The following is a 19,469-nucleotide window of genomic DNA, read 5'->3' on the forward strand; positions in this document are numbered from 1 at the left end:
GCAGGCATCTGAGCCTCAGACACTTCACTTATAGCAATACCTCCCAAGGTAAATGCCACAGACCCCTGCTTTTATGGGCTGGTGATGGGGGTTATTAATATAAATAGTTAGTTAATTCTTTTTTGGAATATAGTCATCCTTCCATATGGGGGGATTGGTTGCACAATCCTCGCAAATGCCAAAATCTGAGGATGCTCAAGCCCTTTATATGAAGTGGTGTAGTGCAGTACGCCCTCCACATACACAGGGTCTGCATTCACAGATTCAGTCTGAGGTTGGTTGAATCCGAAGATGCAGACCTGGAATACAGCGGGCATACTGTGCTACCTTAATCAAAACTGATCACTTTTCTCCTAAGAGTGCTAGGACACCTGGTCCTGGCCCTCAGTCTAGCCCACTGGCTGCTTGATGGTCAGGAATATAAAGGACGTGCTTTGTATTGTCCAAAACATCTGTCTCACATCTCTTGAGGATCTAGATATTAAGGGTGGTGGATGACTTCCATGAAAATTATTGTCTGTCATGAGAAGTGACTTTACAGTGCTGGCCTGCAGATGCAGAAGCAGAAAGAAAATTCCTCAGCTCTAAAACAGTCATATAACATAGGCATTGGTTACATGACTTTCCCATATGGTTAGAGTCATTCCACAAACATTATAAAACTGCCTGCTGTGCTGGACTGCAAAGGTAGGCATGGGGAAGGGCTGTTAAGGCGCTGGGAGCCTTCAGAAGAAAGATCAGCAGCTCAGGCCAGCTTGATCTGCTTATTTAGAGACAGGAAATCCCATCTCAGATAATCCTGGTGACATGGCTGGGAAGACTCTGGCCCTTCCCAAGTAACTCTCCTCCCCTAGTGGCACGGGGGCAGACAGTTTACCACTTCAGTGTATTACAGATGGAGTAACAGCCCAGGTGAAGAACCACCTGGGGTGCTTGTTAAATGCAGATTCCTGAGCCTGGGTGATCCGGGGTCCCCCTGAGATTCTCGTTTGTGTACAGTAATGTTTGGGAACCACAGGTTCAAGTCCTGGCCCTGCCACTAAGAGCATATGATTTATTTAATAGACTCTGAGTCTTTGTTTCCTCATATTCAAAAAGAAGATAATCTCACTCTGTGGGGTTGCTGTGAGGACGAAAGGTAGCATTCGCAGGTGCTACTCAGGGCCTGACAGGGTAGTGCAGAATAAGTATTTGCTGAATGAACAAATGAATGGTGGATGAATTATTAAGAGAACACTCAACACACAGGACTTCCCAGGCTTTGGCAGCTGTTCTGGCACACAGAAGACAGCCTTGACAATTACACATCAACACAATCAAACCTTTCCTGAAATTAGGAAACATGTTTCAGGGAACTGTCAACAAGAAAAAAAAGCTTACAGAAGGTGAGGCACTCCAGTGCTGGGTAATTTACAGGACCCGACACAGACTTCCTGATTGATCAGACGGTGGAAACTTTATGGGAGTTGAACTGCTTTACCTCCGTTAGAAAATTTGGTTAAGAAGAGCAGGTAGCAAACTGTTTCTAAAAGCTAACGATATTCTCAAGGTAATTTCACCTTGTCTTGGGTAACATACACTTCTTTTTGTGAAAACAATGAGAACATAATTATTTTATTACCATATTGTTACCACATGAGCGGTAAGGAATCCATTCTGGGTGTGCTGGAGTCTGTGAAAGATTTGTCTCTTGAACATTGCTTTTGATGATCACATTAAAACCGCGTGACCTTTTCACCAGTGGATCTAGTCACTTTATACATCACGTGCACAAGTAAGCAATCCCTCAAATGTGTGGTAGTGTCTCAGAATTTCACTGGCCTGGCTACAGAATAATGCCTGAGCAATCCTTGTGGTTTTGAACAAGTAAAAATTATTTTTCAAGCTGTGGTTTCTTGAAATGTTAATTGCTGGGAACAATTGCAGAAGCATTTGGGGGGAGGGGAGACGTGTTATGACAGAAGTGAAAAATTGCTTAAAGTAAATTAACTTTCAAAATGCTATACTTTTGAAGGCTCTAGCAACAGACCACCTCCCAGAGCTGAAGGCAGAAACTTTTCCTTGCCAGTTCCAAGCAAACCTCGGCCATCATCCCCTGGGGAAGAAGAGGTAATAAAGCATATGTTTGTATTTTATTTTTTTCCCCAGCAAATGAATCTTCAGAAACTCCCACTGAATACTCTTTTGTACTTCTATCTTCTATTTAGCCTTAATTTTTTTAGTGGAAAATTTTAGTGAAAAAAATTAAGGAGAAGATTCAGATGAAAAATAATACATTCTTTTTCCTTGGTGTTTTTCAGACTCTTCCAATGGCAAATGTGTGTTTTGCATTAAACAATGAGAAAAAGAATCCTATTTTTCATCTGTTTCTTAGCGTATGACATTGCATAAGTCACTTAACTTCTTGTTCACCCAGCTTTTTTCATTAAATATATCACTATACTAAACTGGAGAAATCATTACATCTCTATCTTTCCTGATTAGAGGCTCCGTTATAAGTGGAATGCTTATTCATAGCTATCTTTGCAACCAACTTCATGATAAAAAGCAGTTCACACAAAATATCTTCTATTTAGCCTCACCTGAATGATTCTATATTCAGCTTAAGAAAACAAATGTTTCAAACCTCATGGAATTGAGGCGGTTATTAATGGGAATGATTACTTGGAGGCTTTGCTTTTCACTTACATGTGTAACCGCAGCATTTATTCTGTTTTTAAAAATTTACATTTTCAGAATTCATTACGTCAAGAGTGGTATGTTTCTTATATTACCCGACCAGAGGCAGAAGCTGCTCTTAGAAGAATAAACCAGGTACTGTGCTAAAATTTATTTTTAAGTACTTATAAATATTAATGGAAGAAAAAAAGGGAACTGACTTCTACTGAGCACCAGTTATGGGTTAGAAATTCTGTTAGGTGCTGGTCATGCTGGGATACCAAGGGGACCAATTAGTGCCAGCTTCCCACTGACCAGCATCCATAGCAATGATTCCTATGACTCTGGGGAAAAAAATCTAAATTAAGGTAGTCATTTGGCTGGCAGAATTTTAGATTTTTTTATCAACAGAAAGAGTCCATCTTTTCACAGGAATCAAATAGCTTCAAAAGGAGACTCTCTTTCCCCCAAATTTCCAACATCTTACCAGCCCATCTTCCTCTTAATACATAGTCGCCATCCATATCGATGTGAAAGGACCCATATTGAGAGAGACAACAGCAACTTTTTGTCCTTTCCCCTAGAAATTTCTAGCTGTCTTTTTATAATAAAGGTCTTAAATGGGACTTCCTGTCTCCTGGTACTGAACATTAGCCTTAAATCAATGTATCAGAGGTAGGAAAGTAGAAAGCTTTCATCTTTCATATCTTACACTTCTCGAGGCTACAGTTGTAGTTTTCAAGCTTGGATCCACATTTAAGTCACTTGGGGAGCCTTAAAAAAATTCGGATTCTGGTCTCGCCTGGAGAGATTCTGATTTAATTAATCAGGGGTGCTGTGTGGACTCTGGTAGTCTTCAAAACTTGAAATTCTAAAGTGAAGCCAGGGCCCTGAATCACTTGTCCACAGGTGTATTTGTTCATCAGAGATGTTCTGACTAGAATTTACTCAACCAACTTGAAATAAAAAGAAAAAAGGAAAGCCATTTATTTTTTGCCAACTGTTGGCTTTTTAAAACCATCCTGATTCAATACACAGAGGACAGAGTAGTTTAAATGGGTCCTTCCTAATTCATTCTATTTTAATATTAGATCTTTACTGTATGACTATTATGTAGCAATAATTTATGGAATGAAATTTTAAAGTACAGGACAAATCACAACATTATTTTGGTAAATTTCAGGAAAAAAGGGTGATAAGGACACAGATGGTCCACACTGGGTTTTGTTCAGGTGTAGGATGATGAGACACAGTATCTGGACACCGTGAGGTTTTAAAACTGGTAAATTTCTTAGGCATTTGGCTGTTTTATAACTTTGGCTCTCAAAAGAAAGGGTTAGGGAGTTCACTCTCAGGAGTGGGAAGACGTATCTTTAGTTAATCAATAAAGTCCTTATTTTGTTCGCCCTTTATCCACTCAACCACCTATTTGTTTTATTACTGAGAAAGAGATTCCTTTTTCATCAAGAGACTGCAAAGAGGTTTCTTTGAAATTTAGAAATTTCTCTGATATAATCTCTGCTGCCTCTTTCTTGACAACCAAGAAATCCATGACACATGGGACTGAAGTTGTTGGGGAACTAAATGCTCACTGAATTGTCAACTGGTAGGTTTCCAGATCCCTGAAGGCTTGTCTGCTGCTCTTACAGGCAACAGAAGTATTGACTTTCGCTGCTCCCATAATAACAAGAATTTATCCTTCTAGGATGGCACTTTTCTGGTTAGAGACAGCTCTAAAAAAACAATAACCAATCCATACGTCCTCATGGTGTTGTACAAAGATAAAGTTTACAACATCCAGATCCGTTATCAGGAGGAAAGCCAAGTTTACTTGCTGGGAACTGGGCTCCGAGGGAAAGAGGTAAGGACTTCTAGTTGTAAAATTCCCCCTAATTCTCTATTTATGCCCCTCTGCATACCTACCTACATGGAAGCTTGCTGTAGCGTTCTTTGTGGGGTCCATACTGCAGGGCAACTTTAGAGTTAAGTCACATTAGTGAAGCCCTTCATTTACTGGAAGGAAGTAAAATATTAACAGTATCTACCTCTGCCACAGAGTTTTTCCTCATATATTTTATTCCAAATAGTCTAAAATCACTTTGTAACTTTAAAAAATATATGTTCACATTTAGATTTTTAAAAATCCAGTTAGATGATGTCAAAGGCAAGTCCCTTCTATCATTCATCTCTGTGACATAATTTTCATGTATGATTACAGTGTGTTTATAAAGCTGTATCTTAAGCAGACATCTGGGAAAAAAAGGGAAAAATAGAATTTTTGTGGTAATTATTTAGATACTTGGGCTCATTTCTTACTAAAAATGGAGGTTTGGCCAATGAAGGTGGCCAAATTGTTGAAAACATTTTCCTCTCTTTTGCCAAGGTGTATGCTAGTCACTTTCTGGGTAGTAATCAGCACTGGTGTGAAGGAAACTTTTCAGGGCTGCTTTTTCCAAAGGAAACTACAACTTAATTTACTGCCCCAAGCATGTTCTTTAAGTTTAAAGTTCTAGGAGGAAGATCAGCTGACTCAAACATTTCTAGAATGAGAAACAACTCAGGCATAACTTCGACTTTACTCCAAATATTTTCAAGTTATGATAATGTGAACAAGTAGAAGAAAACACACGATTTGGCCGAATGGCTGAATCGCTGGTGCAGTGTGGGTAGAGCTGCATAAGGGCCTACGGAAGCGGACCTGTCTGTCGTCCAGGATTTCTCTTGGTCTCGTGTGGGAACACAAATAGAAACCACTCACTGCTGTTGCCCTGGAGGGAGGCAGCGAGCAGATCTGTCATGCACGAAGTGCATAGCTCTGTCTGGGGTACCTAGGTGACTTCCGACCCGTGTCTAGATGGATGGGTGGGGGCGCCCAGTCTGGCCATTAGGGATAGGGTGATTTGGGTAATGAATGCAGAGACTTGGCTACAGAGCTCTTGTGAGTGTGGAGGTGGCAGTGGGGACACAGCAGAGATCATGAAGGAACTATTATGCCATGTTACAGTATCATCTTAGACACCAGGGATGCTGTCTGACCTCCTGATTCCTTATACTTCCTATTATTTGTGGCTTAGAGTGAAAGGGGATACAAAAACCAAAACCAAACCACAAATAGAACGATCCTAAGATAAAGCTATCATAATTAGATTGCAGTACATATATATAACCCCCGTCTGAAATTAAAAAATATATATATATACACACACATATTTGTCTTTAATCCATGGTTTGCTCAATGTTGGTGAGGAGTTATTTTTTCAAAGTTTTATAGCAGAAATCATTAAAATATTTGCCAAATTTTACATGTTTTTTCCTTATAATCTTCATACTTCAAGAGGTAGGATATTACATAGATTTTAAAAAACTGAGAGTGAAATTCATGCTACCCATTCCCATGCTGATTTATCTCCCTATTTTGAATTTTTCAGGACTTTCTGTCTGTGTCAGATATTATCGACTACTTCAGGAAAATGCCCCTTCTGCTCATTGATGGGAAAAACCGAGGCTCCAGATACCAGTGCACACTGACTTATTCTGCAGGTTATCCCTAGCAAGTCAGCCAAGCAAACGAGCCTTCCTCCTGCCTGTCGCCAGCATAGGAAGATCAGTCAATCTTGGTGAACCGTCAGACACTTACGACTGAATTGACCCCTCAACACGAACACAAGGGTTTTCTCCTTTCGCTTAAAAAGGTGTTTGAAATGAAGACTGTCAAGTATCCCATAATTTATTTATTCTTCTTCAGTGTCTGTAAAGTGCATGAATAATAATGTTCACACTTGAAGTCTAGTAATGCACTGTAATAATTCATTTTAAAAAGATGGGTATTTTAGAATACCCATTTCCAAGTACATTAGTTTGCACAGCAACAGAAATAATTTGGGGCAAGTTTAGAAACACTGATATGGTGATAGTTTTTGGTAACACATAAAAATGATCTTATGTCAGTCAAAGGCAATCATCAGTTTTATATGAATAATTTGAAAATTACTAAAATTCAGTTTCCCAGTTTAAGGAGTTTCAAAAGTATTTCCTTTCCTATTTGGTATTTTTGCTGGGGGGATTTTTATGTATTTTTTTATGAAAAAGATAAAATGTTATGTTGGGATAACTTCTTGGAATTAAAATGAATTTGCCTTTTGCTTTACTTTTGGGTTTCTAAAACAGTATTATTGACTTTATTTAGTTCATACTATTATGTTTCTGTTTTAAAGCAAACATAAGCTACGAATACAAAAAGAAAACGTTTTAAATTTAGAGATGACGCTTTGGCGTCAAGTACACCTGGGTTTAAGTTCATCCTATCCGACACCCACATCTCACCTCCTCCACCCCACCCAACTCCAAAAGCATCATCAAATGATGTAGATTTTACCAAAGTCTTCATGGGAAGATGAAAGATCAATGCATGTATACACAGAAAAATTTGATCAGACTTTCCAGTTAAATACTTTTCTTCTATATTTATCCCTCATCACTGACAGCTGTCATGAAGCCCTTCTCTTCATCTTTCCTCAAAAGGCTCAATAAATCCTTCAAAGCAATTCACTTCTTTCCTTCAACTTACGTAACTCACTTAACAAGAAGTACTAGTCATTTCACAAAACAAAAACCTTGCATTCAGTTAAGTTTTCCCTCTTGGGGCCCTGGTTGTTATTCCACAACTCTTAGTAACAACAAAACTTTCTGGCTTCTCTGTTTAACCTATGATAATAATTTTCTGAGTCACAAAGAATATCTCACATTTTCATTTTCATGAGCTAACAGAACACTGAAAGGGATCTTGGATGTCATCTAATTAAAACAAATGATTTGCTAAGGTAACAACTATGTGGAGACTTAACCAATAATGATAAAAATGTTTCACAAAACTTCATCCTTACAAATCAGAAGTTCTCAATTTAGGGTCTAGAATCAGGAATTCTGAAGCTGAAAACCTTGCACTCATTTACATGTTTACTCAACAGGATATTCAACAAGCATTTCAGTGCCTGTTCTGTGTGAAACCCTGAGCTAGGTGCTGGGTAACGAGGACAGAAAACGCTGCAGGTTCTGCTGTGGAGTGAGCTGACCTTGTATCTTGCTTCACGGTATTCTACACTTTGTTAAAAAAACATCTAAAATGGAGCAAATGATAGATCTCAAAGCAACTATTTGGTAGTGAATTATGTTCACAAGGTAAACAAAAGTTTAAGTTTCCTTTGGTGGAAAAGGACAGAAATAAAAGTATCCTAAAACTAAAAACTGTTCCACTGCAATCAGTACAATCAGTGTTGAGTACCTGACGTTTCCATGACTAGCATTCTTTCTCCCCTTCTTCAGGCCATGGCAACTCTGTTCCTTTTGTGGGGCCTCTCCTTTGGCCACAGACCTGGTGTATGACCCCAACCTCACCAAGCACAGTTGCTCAGGACCCTGCCTGGGGATAAGCATCTTAATCAAAGCTGGGCCAACCAGGATCCTTCTCCAGAATGTTAAACATAAAGGCTGACTGAGACAGAGGATCTCTCTTTCTCTGGGGCCCCCAAAAGGTAATGCTGTACACCTGGAGTTGCCTGCTGCCATACATGGACCCCCTTCTACCTCTCATATGGAGGAAACCACCCTTTTAATAGGACAGGATGAGGCCAGTGCACAGAAACAGAATCAGGATAGAACCAGAATTAGCCAAGGCCCTAAAATGTACCCCAACGGGGAACTTCCAAGTCACAAGACCCAATAAATGCTTCAGCTAGCTTGAGTCGCTTCTGGCACTTGCTACCAGGAGACATCTGATTAATATAAACTCATACCATACATTTATAATTTGGTAGCTCTCCTTCACCCTAAGCCAAATTCAAGCATAGGGTAAAGAATAAGCAGTGCCCCGTGGCCAATTTCCTGTGTCATACTCTTGCCATTAGTGAAATAAGGTAGCCATTCGTCGAAACATTAAAATAAGAAAAAAACAGCCTTCAAGAACATGAAATGATTATTTATAACTCAACATATTATTTTTATTTTTTTATTATATTAAATATATGAGTAAACTCAATTCTCCTAGATAGGAGTTAATTCAAAAATAAAAGTTACAAATCCACAACAAATAAAAGTCAGATTTAAAAACTGTTAGAAGCAAGGGATACATCTGACGTCTTAGACTCTTCAGAGAGGGGGCTGTCTCTTTCTGTGTCCTTTAAGTCATCTGTCTTCACAGGACGACTGAAATGTAGGGTAAGGTCACAAAGCCGTAACTGGGAGAGCTCTGTGTAAAACAAGGAAACAGAAAATACTATATTGCAGCACATATGTCAGAGGCAACTACTATTACTTTAAGTAGCTATCTCCTAATTGTTAGTTTAGTTTTCTTTTAGTGATTATTCATCAAACCACAATTTAGATGTGCCCCATTTTGACTTAAAGTCAAATTTATGTACTATGAGATAAGCATGACGTAAAAACTTACCATAAGGGCTCTTTAGCTCAAATTGTTAGCTATCTTACTAAATTGAGATTTGATTTATGCAAATTTGACATTATACATTTTTATTTACTACTTGTATCTGTTATACATGCACATAGTATAAAAAATCAAGTAAGGTATGTTACAAAAAATAGCTGTTCTATCTCCCAGAGGCAACCACTTTTACCTTTTTTGGAACTCATTTTTTTGTTGTTGCTTTTATGGTTCTTTTCTGTGTTGAGTTTTTGTTTGTTTTGTTTTGTGGGGGGGCAGTATTTACCCTCCATCTCTCTGAATGAAATGCATACTGTTTCAATTTTAGGCATTATCTATCTGCTTCTGACCACAGAAGATTAAGACATAGCTCTTTTCACTCACCCCGACTCTCCCAGTGTAGTTGAGTACAATTTTTCCTAGCTCAATAGTTAGTTTAAATTTTTTTATTATATATTCTTTACAGCTGAGTCTTGCATGACATTTCCCTTTCTGTAAGGTACCACCCAACCCCAGTTAATAACTGTTTCCTTTTTTTCATTGCTTGATTATCATGAATCTATCTCACATTTCTACAGCTGGGTAAATCTCCTCTCAGTAAACAAAGCCTTCACTTCTATTATTGAGCGCCTCTCCTCTCCTGGTCTTCTCATCCGCTCTGGTCTGGACGGACAGCTATGACCGTGCACATCCTGGGAACTCCCTTCGCCATCATCCTAGGGCTCCCTTTCACCCCCTCCTCGTGTGAAGCGCCTTCTTCCAGAACATCATGTCCCTCTCTTGTTGGTCTACTCCCTTGTTTGCTGGAATACAACCTAGGAACTTTCTGAGAAGGGGAAAAATTTACATGTCTGGAAACCTCTCTCTCTACACTAACGCTAACAGATTGACTGGCTGTAGAAATCCAGGCTGGACATCTTGTTTCTTCAGATTTCCAAAGATGTCCTTTCTTTTAGCTGCCAGTGTTTCTACTGAGACATTTCACACAAGTCTAATTCTTACTCTCTGCTTCTCTGTAGAAGATCCAAGAATCTTTTTGTCCTGCCAGTGTGCTGATACTTCATTAGGCTGTATTTTGGTACGGGTCTATTTTCATTTATTGTGTTGGGCTCTTTTGTTATAAAAAAGTCATATCCTTCAGCTCTGGAAAAATGCCTCAGATGATGTCTTTAACGGACCCCTTCTCATGCACTGTCTATGTTCGTTCTTCCTGACACTCCTATTCACTGGGTGTTGGACTTAAGACTAATCCTGGAACTTTTTTCCCCCTAAAACTTTCCATCTACTTTTTCATTCTACACTCAAGGGAATTTTCTTCATTTTATCTTAAAATCTTTCTCTAGAGTTTATTTCTATGATCATACTTTAATTTTGTTCTCTACATATTTTTTAGAGGATCCTGTTCCTTCTTCATAAACACAGACTCTTTTCTTACTTCTCTGTGGGTATTAATGATAGTTTCTTGGAGTTTTTGTCTCTCTTCATAATCTGTTTCTTCGTTAATTGAATCTATTTATTGGTTTTGCCTCTGCTTTTTGTATTAGATGCTTGCCTCAAATATCTGTTTTCCATAGTTGTCTGCTCATATTTAAGACTACGGTACTAAAAAGACAACTGGAAGTTCTTTGCCCATGGCAGTCAATATTGTGGGGTGATCTGGTTGGGTATTTTGTTGGAGAAACCTGTTATCAGTATCTTTAGGTCTTTTCTCTTATGCTGATATGAATTCCTGAGAGCTTGAGGGTATAAATCTAGCTGCTACTGTTTTGTAGCCAAGAAAGCAAGCTGGGAGACTTATAACTCGATACGTAAACCCTGTCTTAATTATTTTCAGTACTACTCTTTCCCTCAACTTGTGGGACTTCAGATTTAAATCTCAGGTCTGCCCGTGACTAGCTGTGAAACCTTAGGAAAGTCAGTTAACCTCTCTGTACCTGTTTCCGTATCTGTAAATGCCAATGTGATATCTCCTACCTCATAAAATTGTTATGACGATTGAGCCCATTTATGCAGAACTCTTGGAAGAGTATCTGGATCATGGTAAATACTATAGGTGCTAGTTATTGACATTCTTATTTGGGGGTAAAAGTGGAGGTAAACAGAGTGTTCGTTTAATCTTCCACATCTGCCAGGAGTCTACCTTCCTAGTCCAGCTCTACAAGCCTCCTGTAGCCTCACTGCCTGCCCTACCCCACAACTTTTCAGAAACACACTGATCATATCTATTCTAATTCACTTCATGAAAGAATAATCCCCAAACTAGAACAGTCAGATGATCAAATTTGAGAGGAATCTAAAGCTGTTTGTTTTAAATGAGTGCAAGCATCCAGAACCAGTTATTCATTTAATAAATATTTTCCGAGAACCTATCATATAAAGGCATTGTGTTAAGTGCCAGGAATGCCCTTAAGGAGCTTACAGACGAGCAGGGATAGGAAAAGTAAGTAAAATGCAATTACAGTACAGTGTGATAGGTGATATGAAAAGGTAGAACAGATAACATACTGGCTTAAAAAAAGTTTCCTAGTGTAAGTAACCATGACTAATAAGTAGCACTTAACCTGGTGAAGTGGAGGTGGGGGTGCAACAGTGGGCATTTCAGGAGGAGATGCATGTGTTAACGCACAGACAGAAAAAAAAGAGCAAATGTGTAGATATGCAGACAGTTCAGTATAGCTGGAGCACAGAACATGCAGGGAATAAAGAATGAGGTAGCAGACTGAAGAGGTAGGCAGGGGCCTGATCTCAAGAGGTCTTACATTTTAGAAAGATAGTCCTTGCTGAAGTGCTGAGATTGGTTCTGAGAGACGGTGAATTAAACAAAGCTAACCTGAGTCCTTTCTATCAGATTCCTTAGAACTTTTGTTAATATATACTGTGAATCTGTGAGAGGATTAAGTAGCATTAAAGTCCTTCCCAAGCTTATCTGACCATTAATACACGGACTCCGTTTTCACTGTACACCCTCTATTAACATCTCTTGAGACAGCAGCATTCCCAGTTTAAGGTCTGGGTAACGCTACCCTTGGGAGAACACAGAAAAAGCATAACAGGCACTCACTATTTAGTGCCTAACAGTCACTCCCTTCTTCCTTGGGGCACAACTTGATTGCGTTTGAAGTGATCTTCTCCCCAGCTCCAGGAGTAAGTGCTGACTGGTCCGGACTGGTCTTGGCAGTCCCACTCCCCTTGGTGGTGGCTGCTGTAGACATCTGCATGTGATGTAACTCTGGCCAAGGAAAGGAAAGGGGGAAATGTGCTGGAGAGGATCTGGGGAAAGGCTTATATAACGAGACACAGGCAGAGATAGTGTCTGTACAGTGGTCATGTCTGCAGGTAATGACCATGAGAAGTGATAAACGAGTAAATATAACAAAGCAGAAAAATGATAAGAACCAAGTATGTGGTGAAGTCCTTAAACTCTGAATTACCCTGAGGGCTGCTCAACCTTAGATCTTATTCTTCATCATCTAAGCCATGTTAGGTTGGTATGTTGTTACTTGCAGCTGAAGGTCTCATAACTGACACAAAGGCTGTCTTCAAATATCAAGAGTTGTGATAAGAATAACAACTACATATGCAGTGGTTTTGATAGATAAGAAATAGGACCAATGAGTGAAAGGAAAAGGGAAATAGATTTCAGCTAATCCATGAAGAGGAACTGTCTAAGATAGAACAGACTGACTGGTGAGATGAGGAGTTTCCCAACATAGGAAATATTTTGTCAAGAACAGATTATGCCTAGAAATAGTCAATCATGGAAATTTTACATGCCTGGGATAAAACTGCAGAATATGTCTGTGAGGTGAGTGACTAAACATCATGACCCGTAAGGTCTAATCGTACTAGAACCATCAATTCACATAATCAAACAAATTTTTAAGTTTTGATTTAGAAGGAACTTTATGGATTTAGTAAGGATTAATGGATAAAGATACTGAATTTTGCAGATTGTGACACTGTTGTGCAATAGTTTGCTGAAGGGAAAGAAGGGGAGTAAATTTAGAGAAGTTACTTAGGTATCATAAGCTTTTTATAGTGTCAGGGATGAAAATTCAAATCTGCTAACTCCCAGGTCACTGCTCCAACATAATACATCTTTAGAGATCTAGTTTATATTATAGTATGAACATTTCTTAAGAAATAAGAGAAATCTTAATTTGTGGGGAAAATCAGTTCCACCCCAGTAGAAGCACAAATTGACCCTACTCTGTATTTTAAAACAATAACCTGCAAATACTTTAATTTAGGGATTCCATACTTACCTTTCATTTTCTTTAACTCCAAAGAAATTGTGTTAATGTTTTTAATCATGGCTTCCACATTTAGCTTATGTTCAGTAGTATTATTATTATACATCTGATTTTAAAAGAGAAACAAAAACAAAATATAAAATTTAAAATACTTAAATTTTCAGTATTTATAAAAGGGAAAGCTGTTATTTCAGAACTCATGTATTTGTGAAATTATACCTTCTATAAACGGTTGGAATTCTAACATAGGAAGGCACCCACTTGCTAATATTCTTCCGACCGAAAACACCTCTAACTGGAATTCCTAGGATGAGCTTTCTTCTTTAATCAAACCATATCCACAAGACAGGGCCCTTACAATGGAAATGCAGGTGTCCCCTTTACAGAAAGCCTCAGCATTTATAAACTATCTTACAATTCAGCAATCTCACATAAGATCTTCTCTAATTTTGTTTACATAAGTCAGCATCTTTTTCTAACTTACACTTGAATGACAGGGTCTGTACATGATTCCTTTAAGTACACAGTCAAGCTTAAAACAAGATTCAGTTATAATTCTTTGGCAACATGACCACTTCTACTTTAGCTTTGAGAGTTAGGGCAACACACATTCTAATTTAGCTGAAATGTGTAAATTCACATTACTATGTTATACACACAGTACGTATATTTAACCAATTGTGTCAGATATAAATGTATAGAGAGGTTCCCAGGTGATTCACTAGCAACTAACTTTACCCATTCAACCTGAAAAAAATAAACCACAATTAGAGTATCCAGCTCCAGCAATGAGGAAGGTGGGCAGTTTCGCGTCAGGCTGCCTGTCCAAAATAGTGAAAACAAACTAACCTTGAAATCAATTCCTTGCCTCTGCCTCTCCCTGAGTCGGAGAAATGTATCCTATTTCACTCGCTTCAGAGCCACTGTAAAGGAAATAAATTGTCTGATTTCCAGACAATGAATAAGATACACTTTGCATCCACTTACAAGCCCCCAGGCACTGAAAACGAAATGGCAGCTATCTTACCTGGGTATGGCAAAGCAAAAGATCCAGGTCTGAGGGGAAAGAAAGACGATAAAAAATAAAGGGGGTGGGATGGGGATGGTGCAATTAAAAAAAACCCTTAAAGATAAGAAATGAATGTAAAAATTAAATTAAAAACCAAGAGGAAAGTACAAACTGAATGGATGGAGAAATGACCGTCCCCACTCTTGAGGGGTTACCCAGGGCCCCCAAGTGGCCCTAGGTAGGCGAGGGCAGAGGTCAAAGTGGCAGCCGGACCCCACAGGGCCAGAGCGCGGCCAGAGCTGGGCAAGCCTTCCCCAGGGAGCTCATCAGGGCACCCCTAAGAGAACGGGAAAGCCGGTCAAACAGCGCTTCCGCAGGACGCGGGAACTGGAGGCCAGGCTCAGGGGCAAGGGAGAGGGGTGGGCGGGCCAGGATACCACAGCGTGAAGGGACCAATGCAACCAGGGCGCTAACCCCGAGCAGGAGGCCTGGAGGCCAGCCGCTCCCCGTGAGGAGAGCTTATTTAACCCCCCAAGCTTTCCTTCTAAAGGCCAACCCCCCCTACCCGGCCCAACTGACACCAGTGAGGAGCCCCAGTCTTGGGGCCTGCAGGGTGCGGGCGGCCCACCCAACCGCAGCCAAGGGCCTGAAGGCGGAGCCGAAGGCAGCCTCGAAATGTCTACAGTCCTCATGCTCCCAAACCGGATCAGGACAACACGAAACGCTCCCCGCGTGCCCATCGGCCCTGCCTGGAGCCGCCCAGCCAACCGCCCTTCTCCACCCAACCGACGCCGCCGCCCGTGAGGAACCGGGCCGCCCCGTGAGGAACCGGGCCGCCCCGCTCGGCGGCTGAAAATGGAGCCCGGGGCAGCCTGGAAACGTCAGCAGCCTTCACCCCGACGCCACACACCAAAACCGACTGAGGATTATTTAAAACCGACTAACCCTGACCAGCCCCACAGCCCGACCCTCTCGATACCCGCCTTGCCAACCGCAAAGTGCTGGCCGTTATGGGCGAAGAGCGGTTGTGGAAGCGAGACCGGGCTTCCTGATTGGCCAGCTTCTCGGCCTGGTGCACCCTGGGAGTTGTAGTCCCAGGCCAGGCCTCTTCAGAGAAGGTTCTGGATGCCAGTCTGGAAGTGACTGGTACTGCCGCGTTGGCAGAGAGGATGGGTGGGAAGGAGCTGAGATTTTGCTCCTCTGTACCAGGCACTGTGCTAAATGCTTTATAGCCCTTATTTGTGTTTAATTTTCACATCACTGAGTGTGGATTGACTGTACTGAAACTGCGTGGGCCTGAATTCAACTCCAGTGCTAATTTAGCTATAGCTGTCCTCAGCTGTCATAAAGATAGTAGTAGCTGCTTTCTTGTCTTCTTTTGAGTTTTAAATAAAATAATGCATTGCAGTGGGCTTGGCAGAAGAGGTGCCCCGTAAATGTTAGCTGTTATCATTCCTATAAACCTGTACGGATGAGCTGAGAGGTATACACTGGTTTCCTGCCAAATAGGGAAGTTGGGATACAAGCCATCTTTGCTGGATTCCAAGAGGAATCTCTGTGTAGCTGACTCAAAGATTTTCTCAGATCCCCCCCCCCCCCCCCCCCCGGAAATTGCCTTAGACCTGACGGACTCCAGCATCAGGTTCTATGCAAGTCTGCTTTCTCTAAGTCTCCCTGATAACATACACCAGCCTCTTGAACCAGTCCCTTCCTAGCAACCTTCAGCCCATAGTCTGTTTTGTGTGTGTGTGTGTGTGTGTGTCCAATTACCTTCAGTTTAACACTAGAATTTGTTGTCTGATGCAGAGTTTGATAGATGACCAGGGTCATAGGAGGACTGAGCATCAGTAACATGGAGAAGAGTAACATCCTTTTTCTGAATCTCAGTTTTCTTATGAGAGGGATGAGCGAGGTCAGTGTTTTCTAAATTTCTCTCATTATTGGGCCACTGTTATGATTGGTTGCCCTATATTATTACCTTAACATTTTAAATGAAGCTTGAGCTCAGAGAGCTTGGTGCCTGCTTAGGGCCCACAAGAACCAGATTCAGTCCCAAGCACAGATCCCTTTTTGTTCTTTTCATTGCACCAAGTTGTCTCCCACACCAGGATATCATCTTTTGAAATGTGATATAAATGAGTACATCACGGCTTCGAAATGTTTTGGGCTTCACAGATCATTGATCCTGAATTCATATACGCTAATACACACACACAAGCATACAAATGTGGAGTGACCAAAATAAATGTGAGCAACATTGATTTTCTGAATTAAGGACATTAACAAAACAAAAATAGCTGCCACTACTGTTTTATAAAAGCAGGGGTAATTTACCATCAAAAAGGAAGAAAGAAAAAGAAGTAAGATCATAATAATTTCAGGATAAGACTACCTGAACCAAAATCTCACTGATCTGTCTTTTTTTTTTTTTTTCTCCCCTTAATTGATGCAGACTAGTGAAAACTGCACCTCAGACCTGCATGAGTCCACATGTGTGTTTGGATACTCCGCCTAGATGCACACAACAGCTGGAGAAAAGAGGGTGTTTTCGAGAAGTGGGGTGAAAAATGTAGGTGGGCTGAGATAGTGTTAAGACCAAAAATCCTGAAAATCAAGTGATAATGAGGGCTGGGGCTGAGTGGGATGTGGTTTCTCTGGGGCCGCACTGTCCCAAACATGTTGAATCCACTCACAAGGTCCGTAGGGTTTGTAGGACCTACTTCTGCTCAAATACTTGTAGATTAAAATTCTGTTCACAGGACTTTTGATAAAATCTAAAGACTTTTTTAAATAAGTGTTACAAGAGGGAAAAAGAGATCTGAACTCAGAAAAAGATAGATTGTAATAATGTGTTTTCCTCCAAAAAAAATGTCGCGGAATGATGATGATTACATATTGTAGTGTTTTTCTTCCTTGAGTAGCTATAGATATGGTCTTTTTTTTTCCCCTAAGAAAACAAGACTTTCAAAGTATAATCTGCTGCTTAAGGCTTGAGACCATTATAGATGAGGCCCTAAAAGAAAAAAAATCTATCTTCCTTAATTAGTCTGCAAATACAACACTTTCCTGAAACATGACACTGGTTGCAGTTGTTGATTCTAATGTTAATCAAATAAAGGAGATTAAAAAGCTGGTGAATTCCCCCATAAAGAGAAAAGCTGTTACAGAACAAGGTGATTAAGCATTTTATGGAGCTGGGTGTGAGTGCCTCCATTAGTTTTATTACAAATCCTTGGCATAAAGTCTTCATTTCCAGGGAAACAAATTGAGTAAATTATCTCACGTCTTCCACTAGGTCCCATTCCCCTCCTCCCCCTGCTCATTGTCAATTAAACCATTCCTGTTGGTCTTCGTGCCTAGGGATGGCTTCTGGCTGGAGCATCAACTCCCTTCTGCACATCCCTTTTACAACCCCTGTGTAGACAAATTAGGAGACAGCGAGCACATGCTTGGATTACTACCTGCAGAGCATGACTAGTGTCCAAAAGATGAAGGAAATCCTGCTGCATTAGAATCAGCAGTACTTTCCCAATAGCCAGTCACATAAATGAAGCAAGACAGCGCATGCAAGGCTTCTGCCACTAAGATCTGAAGTGAAAGTTGGCTTCCCTGCCTTCCGTCTTCTACAAGCAGCTGAGGTTACATGGGAGAGAGCCATTTTCTTTGTCTCTGAAAGAAGCACTTCTGAACTTTAGAAAGAGGTTATCAACAAAAATCCACATTGCTCACTACATTAACTAAAATGTTTTTATTTCTGATTAAGAAATGACTTTATGTAAAAATCCTGCCAGTTGTGACAGCCGGGATGGACTGTGAGGGTATTGTGCTAAGCGAAATGAGTCAGACAGGGAAAAACAAATACTGTAAGATCTCACTTATATGTGGAATGTAAACACACTGAACTCACAGGAACAGAATGTAGAATGGTGGTGTCCAGTGGCTGAGTGGTGGGGAAAATGGGAAGATGCTGGTCAAGGGGTGTAAACTTTCAGTTATAAGATGAATAAGTTCTGTGGATCTGATGTACAGTTACTGTATTGTGACTGTTGTTGACAATACTGTATTACGTACTTGAGAGTTGCTACGAGAGTAGAGTTTTAAAAACAGTAACAACAACAACAAAATGGTAATTATGTGGAGTGAAGGATGGGTTCACTTAACCTTATTGGAGTAAACATTTCACAATATATACATGTGTCAAATCATCACATTGTACACCTTAAACTTACACAATGCTATATGCCAATCATATCTCAGTAAAGCTGGGGGGGGGGGAATTACAGTTCTGTGCCAACATTTCCCTCTGAAATAGGAAACTACCCAAATAGATTTGCCAAGAATATATGAGATATCCAGTTAAATTTGAATTTCAGGTGAACAACAGATAGTTTTGTTACTATAAATATGTCCTAAATATTGTATGGCACATAAGTATATTAAACATTTATTTATTTAAGAATCAAATTTAACTGAGAATACTGTACTTTTAGTCACTAAATCTGCCAACCCTATGCCCAAAACACTTCAACCATGAAGAGAAAAGCAAACAGTCTGAAGGCATATAGATTTAGTAGGTATGGAAGCCAAGAAAAGATCGAGGTTTTCCAAGCTGATGTCCAAAATAATAAATACATACACTTACTGTGCCAGAATCTGCCTCCCTCCTTCCTTCAACATTCTTGTAATGCAAAAGAGAGGCTAGGTCTTTGAGAAAGCAGATGGACAGAAGCTGACGATATTCAGCATGGTGCTGACTTTGACAGTTGCTTGCTATGCCTGTTTGTCTGAAAACTCTTTGCGACTGGCTTTTTAGAAAATGCTTTCATGCAGCGAGACATATTCTTGACACAAGTTGTTGTTTATTCCCGGAGATCCGCCAATCAGAGAAAACCTTGTCTGTCCCCAAATAAAATGTGTTTCTAATTTCATCATGTCAGCCCTCCATCTCCCAGCAATACCCCATATTTATTAAAGACATAGATCCTGATCAGACCTTTCTCCCTCTAGGCATTGCCCTCAACTCCCACACCTCACCTTCATCAGCCAGCGATGCAATGAAAAATGATTGCCTTTATGAAAAGAATATATTATATTCATGAGGTCAGTTACAATA

General features: G+C 40.2%; 2 protein-coding genes across 6 annotated transcripts in view; one reads left to right on the forward strand and one right to left on the reverse strand.

Annotated features, from left to right (window-relative positions):
- The window catches only part of LCP2 (lymphocyte cytosolic protein 2), a 45,446-nt gene extending 38,643 nt beyond the window's left edge, over positions 1-6,803 (forward strand). Inside the window, exons 18-21 of one of the 2 annotated variants that reach the window (XM_032465117.1) lie at positions 2,015-2,109; positions 2,737-2,814; positions 4,364-4,519; positions 6,087-6,803. In XM_032465117.1, coding sequence (XP_032321008.1) covers positions 2,015-2,109; positions 2,737-2,814; positions 4,364-4,519; positions 6,087-6,209 — 452 coding nt within the window. In that variant the 3' untranslated portion in view covers positions 6,210-6,803. The remainder of the gene's footprint in view (positions 1-2,014; positions 2,110-2,736; positions 2,815-4,363; positions 4,520-6,086) is intronic. The other variant, XM_032465118.1, reaches the window with a different exon arrangement.
- Positions 6,804-8,640: 1,837 nt separating this feature from the next.
- On the reverse strand, positions 8,641-19,113 carry C22H5orf58 (chromosome 22 C5orf58 homolog). 4 transcript variants are annotated; one of them, XR_004314426.1, is made up of 6 exons: positions 15,302-15,360; positions 14,375-14,403; positions 14,197-14,270; positions 13,360-13,453; positions 12,156-12,323; positions 8,641-8,902 (listed from the first exon to the last, which is right to left on the reverse strand). XR_004314426.1 is itself a non-coding variant. In XM_014563917.2 (5 exons), exons 4-5 carry the CDS (start codon positions 13,451-13,453, stop codon positions 8,757-8,759), a joined length of 240 nt encoding a protein of 79 aa, XP_014419403.1. In that variant the 5' UTR covers positions 14,197-14,270; positions 14,375-14,403; positions 15,302-15,360; the 3' UTR covers positions 8,641-8,756. The 4 variants fall into 4 exon arrangements, 1 of the variants encoding a protein (XP_014419403.1); XR_004314427.1 differs by lacking the exons at positions 14,375-14,403; positions 15,302-15,360 and adding an exon at positions 18,999-19,113; XR_001366778.2 differs by lacking the exon at positions 14,375-14,403 and having other exon boundaries at positions 15,302-15,348.
- Between the last annotated feature and the right edge of the window lie 356 nt (positions 19,114-19,469).

Source organism: Camelus ferus, chromosome 22 (assembly GCF_009834535.1).
Source record: "Camelus ferus isolate YT-003-E chromosome 22, BCGSAC_Cfer_1.0, whole genome shotgun sequence".
Taxonomy (NCBI): domain Eukaryota; kingdom Metazoa; phylum Chordata; class Mammalia; order Artiodactyla; family Camelidae; genus Camelus; species Camelus ferus.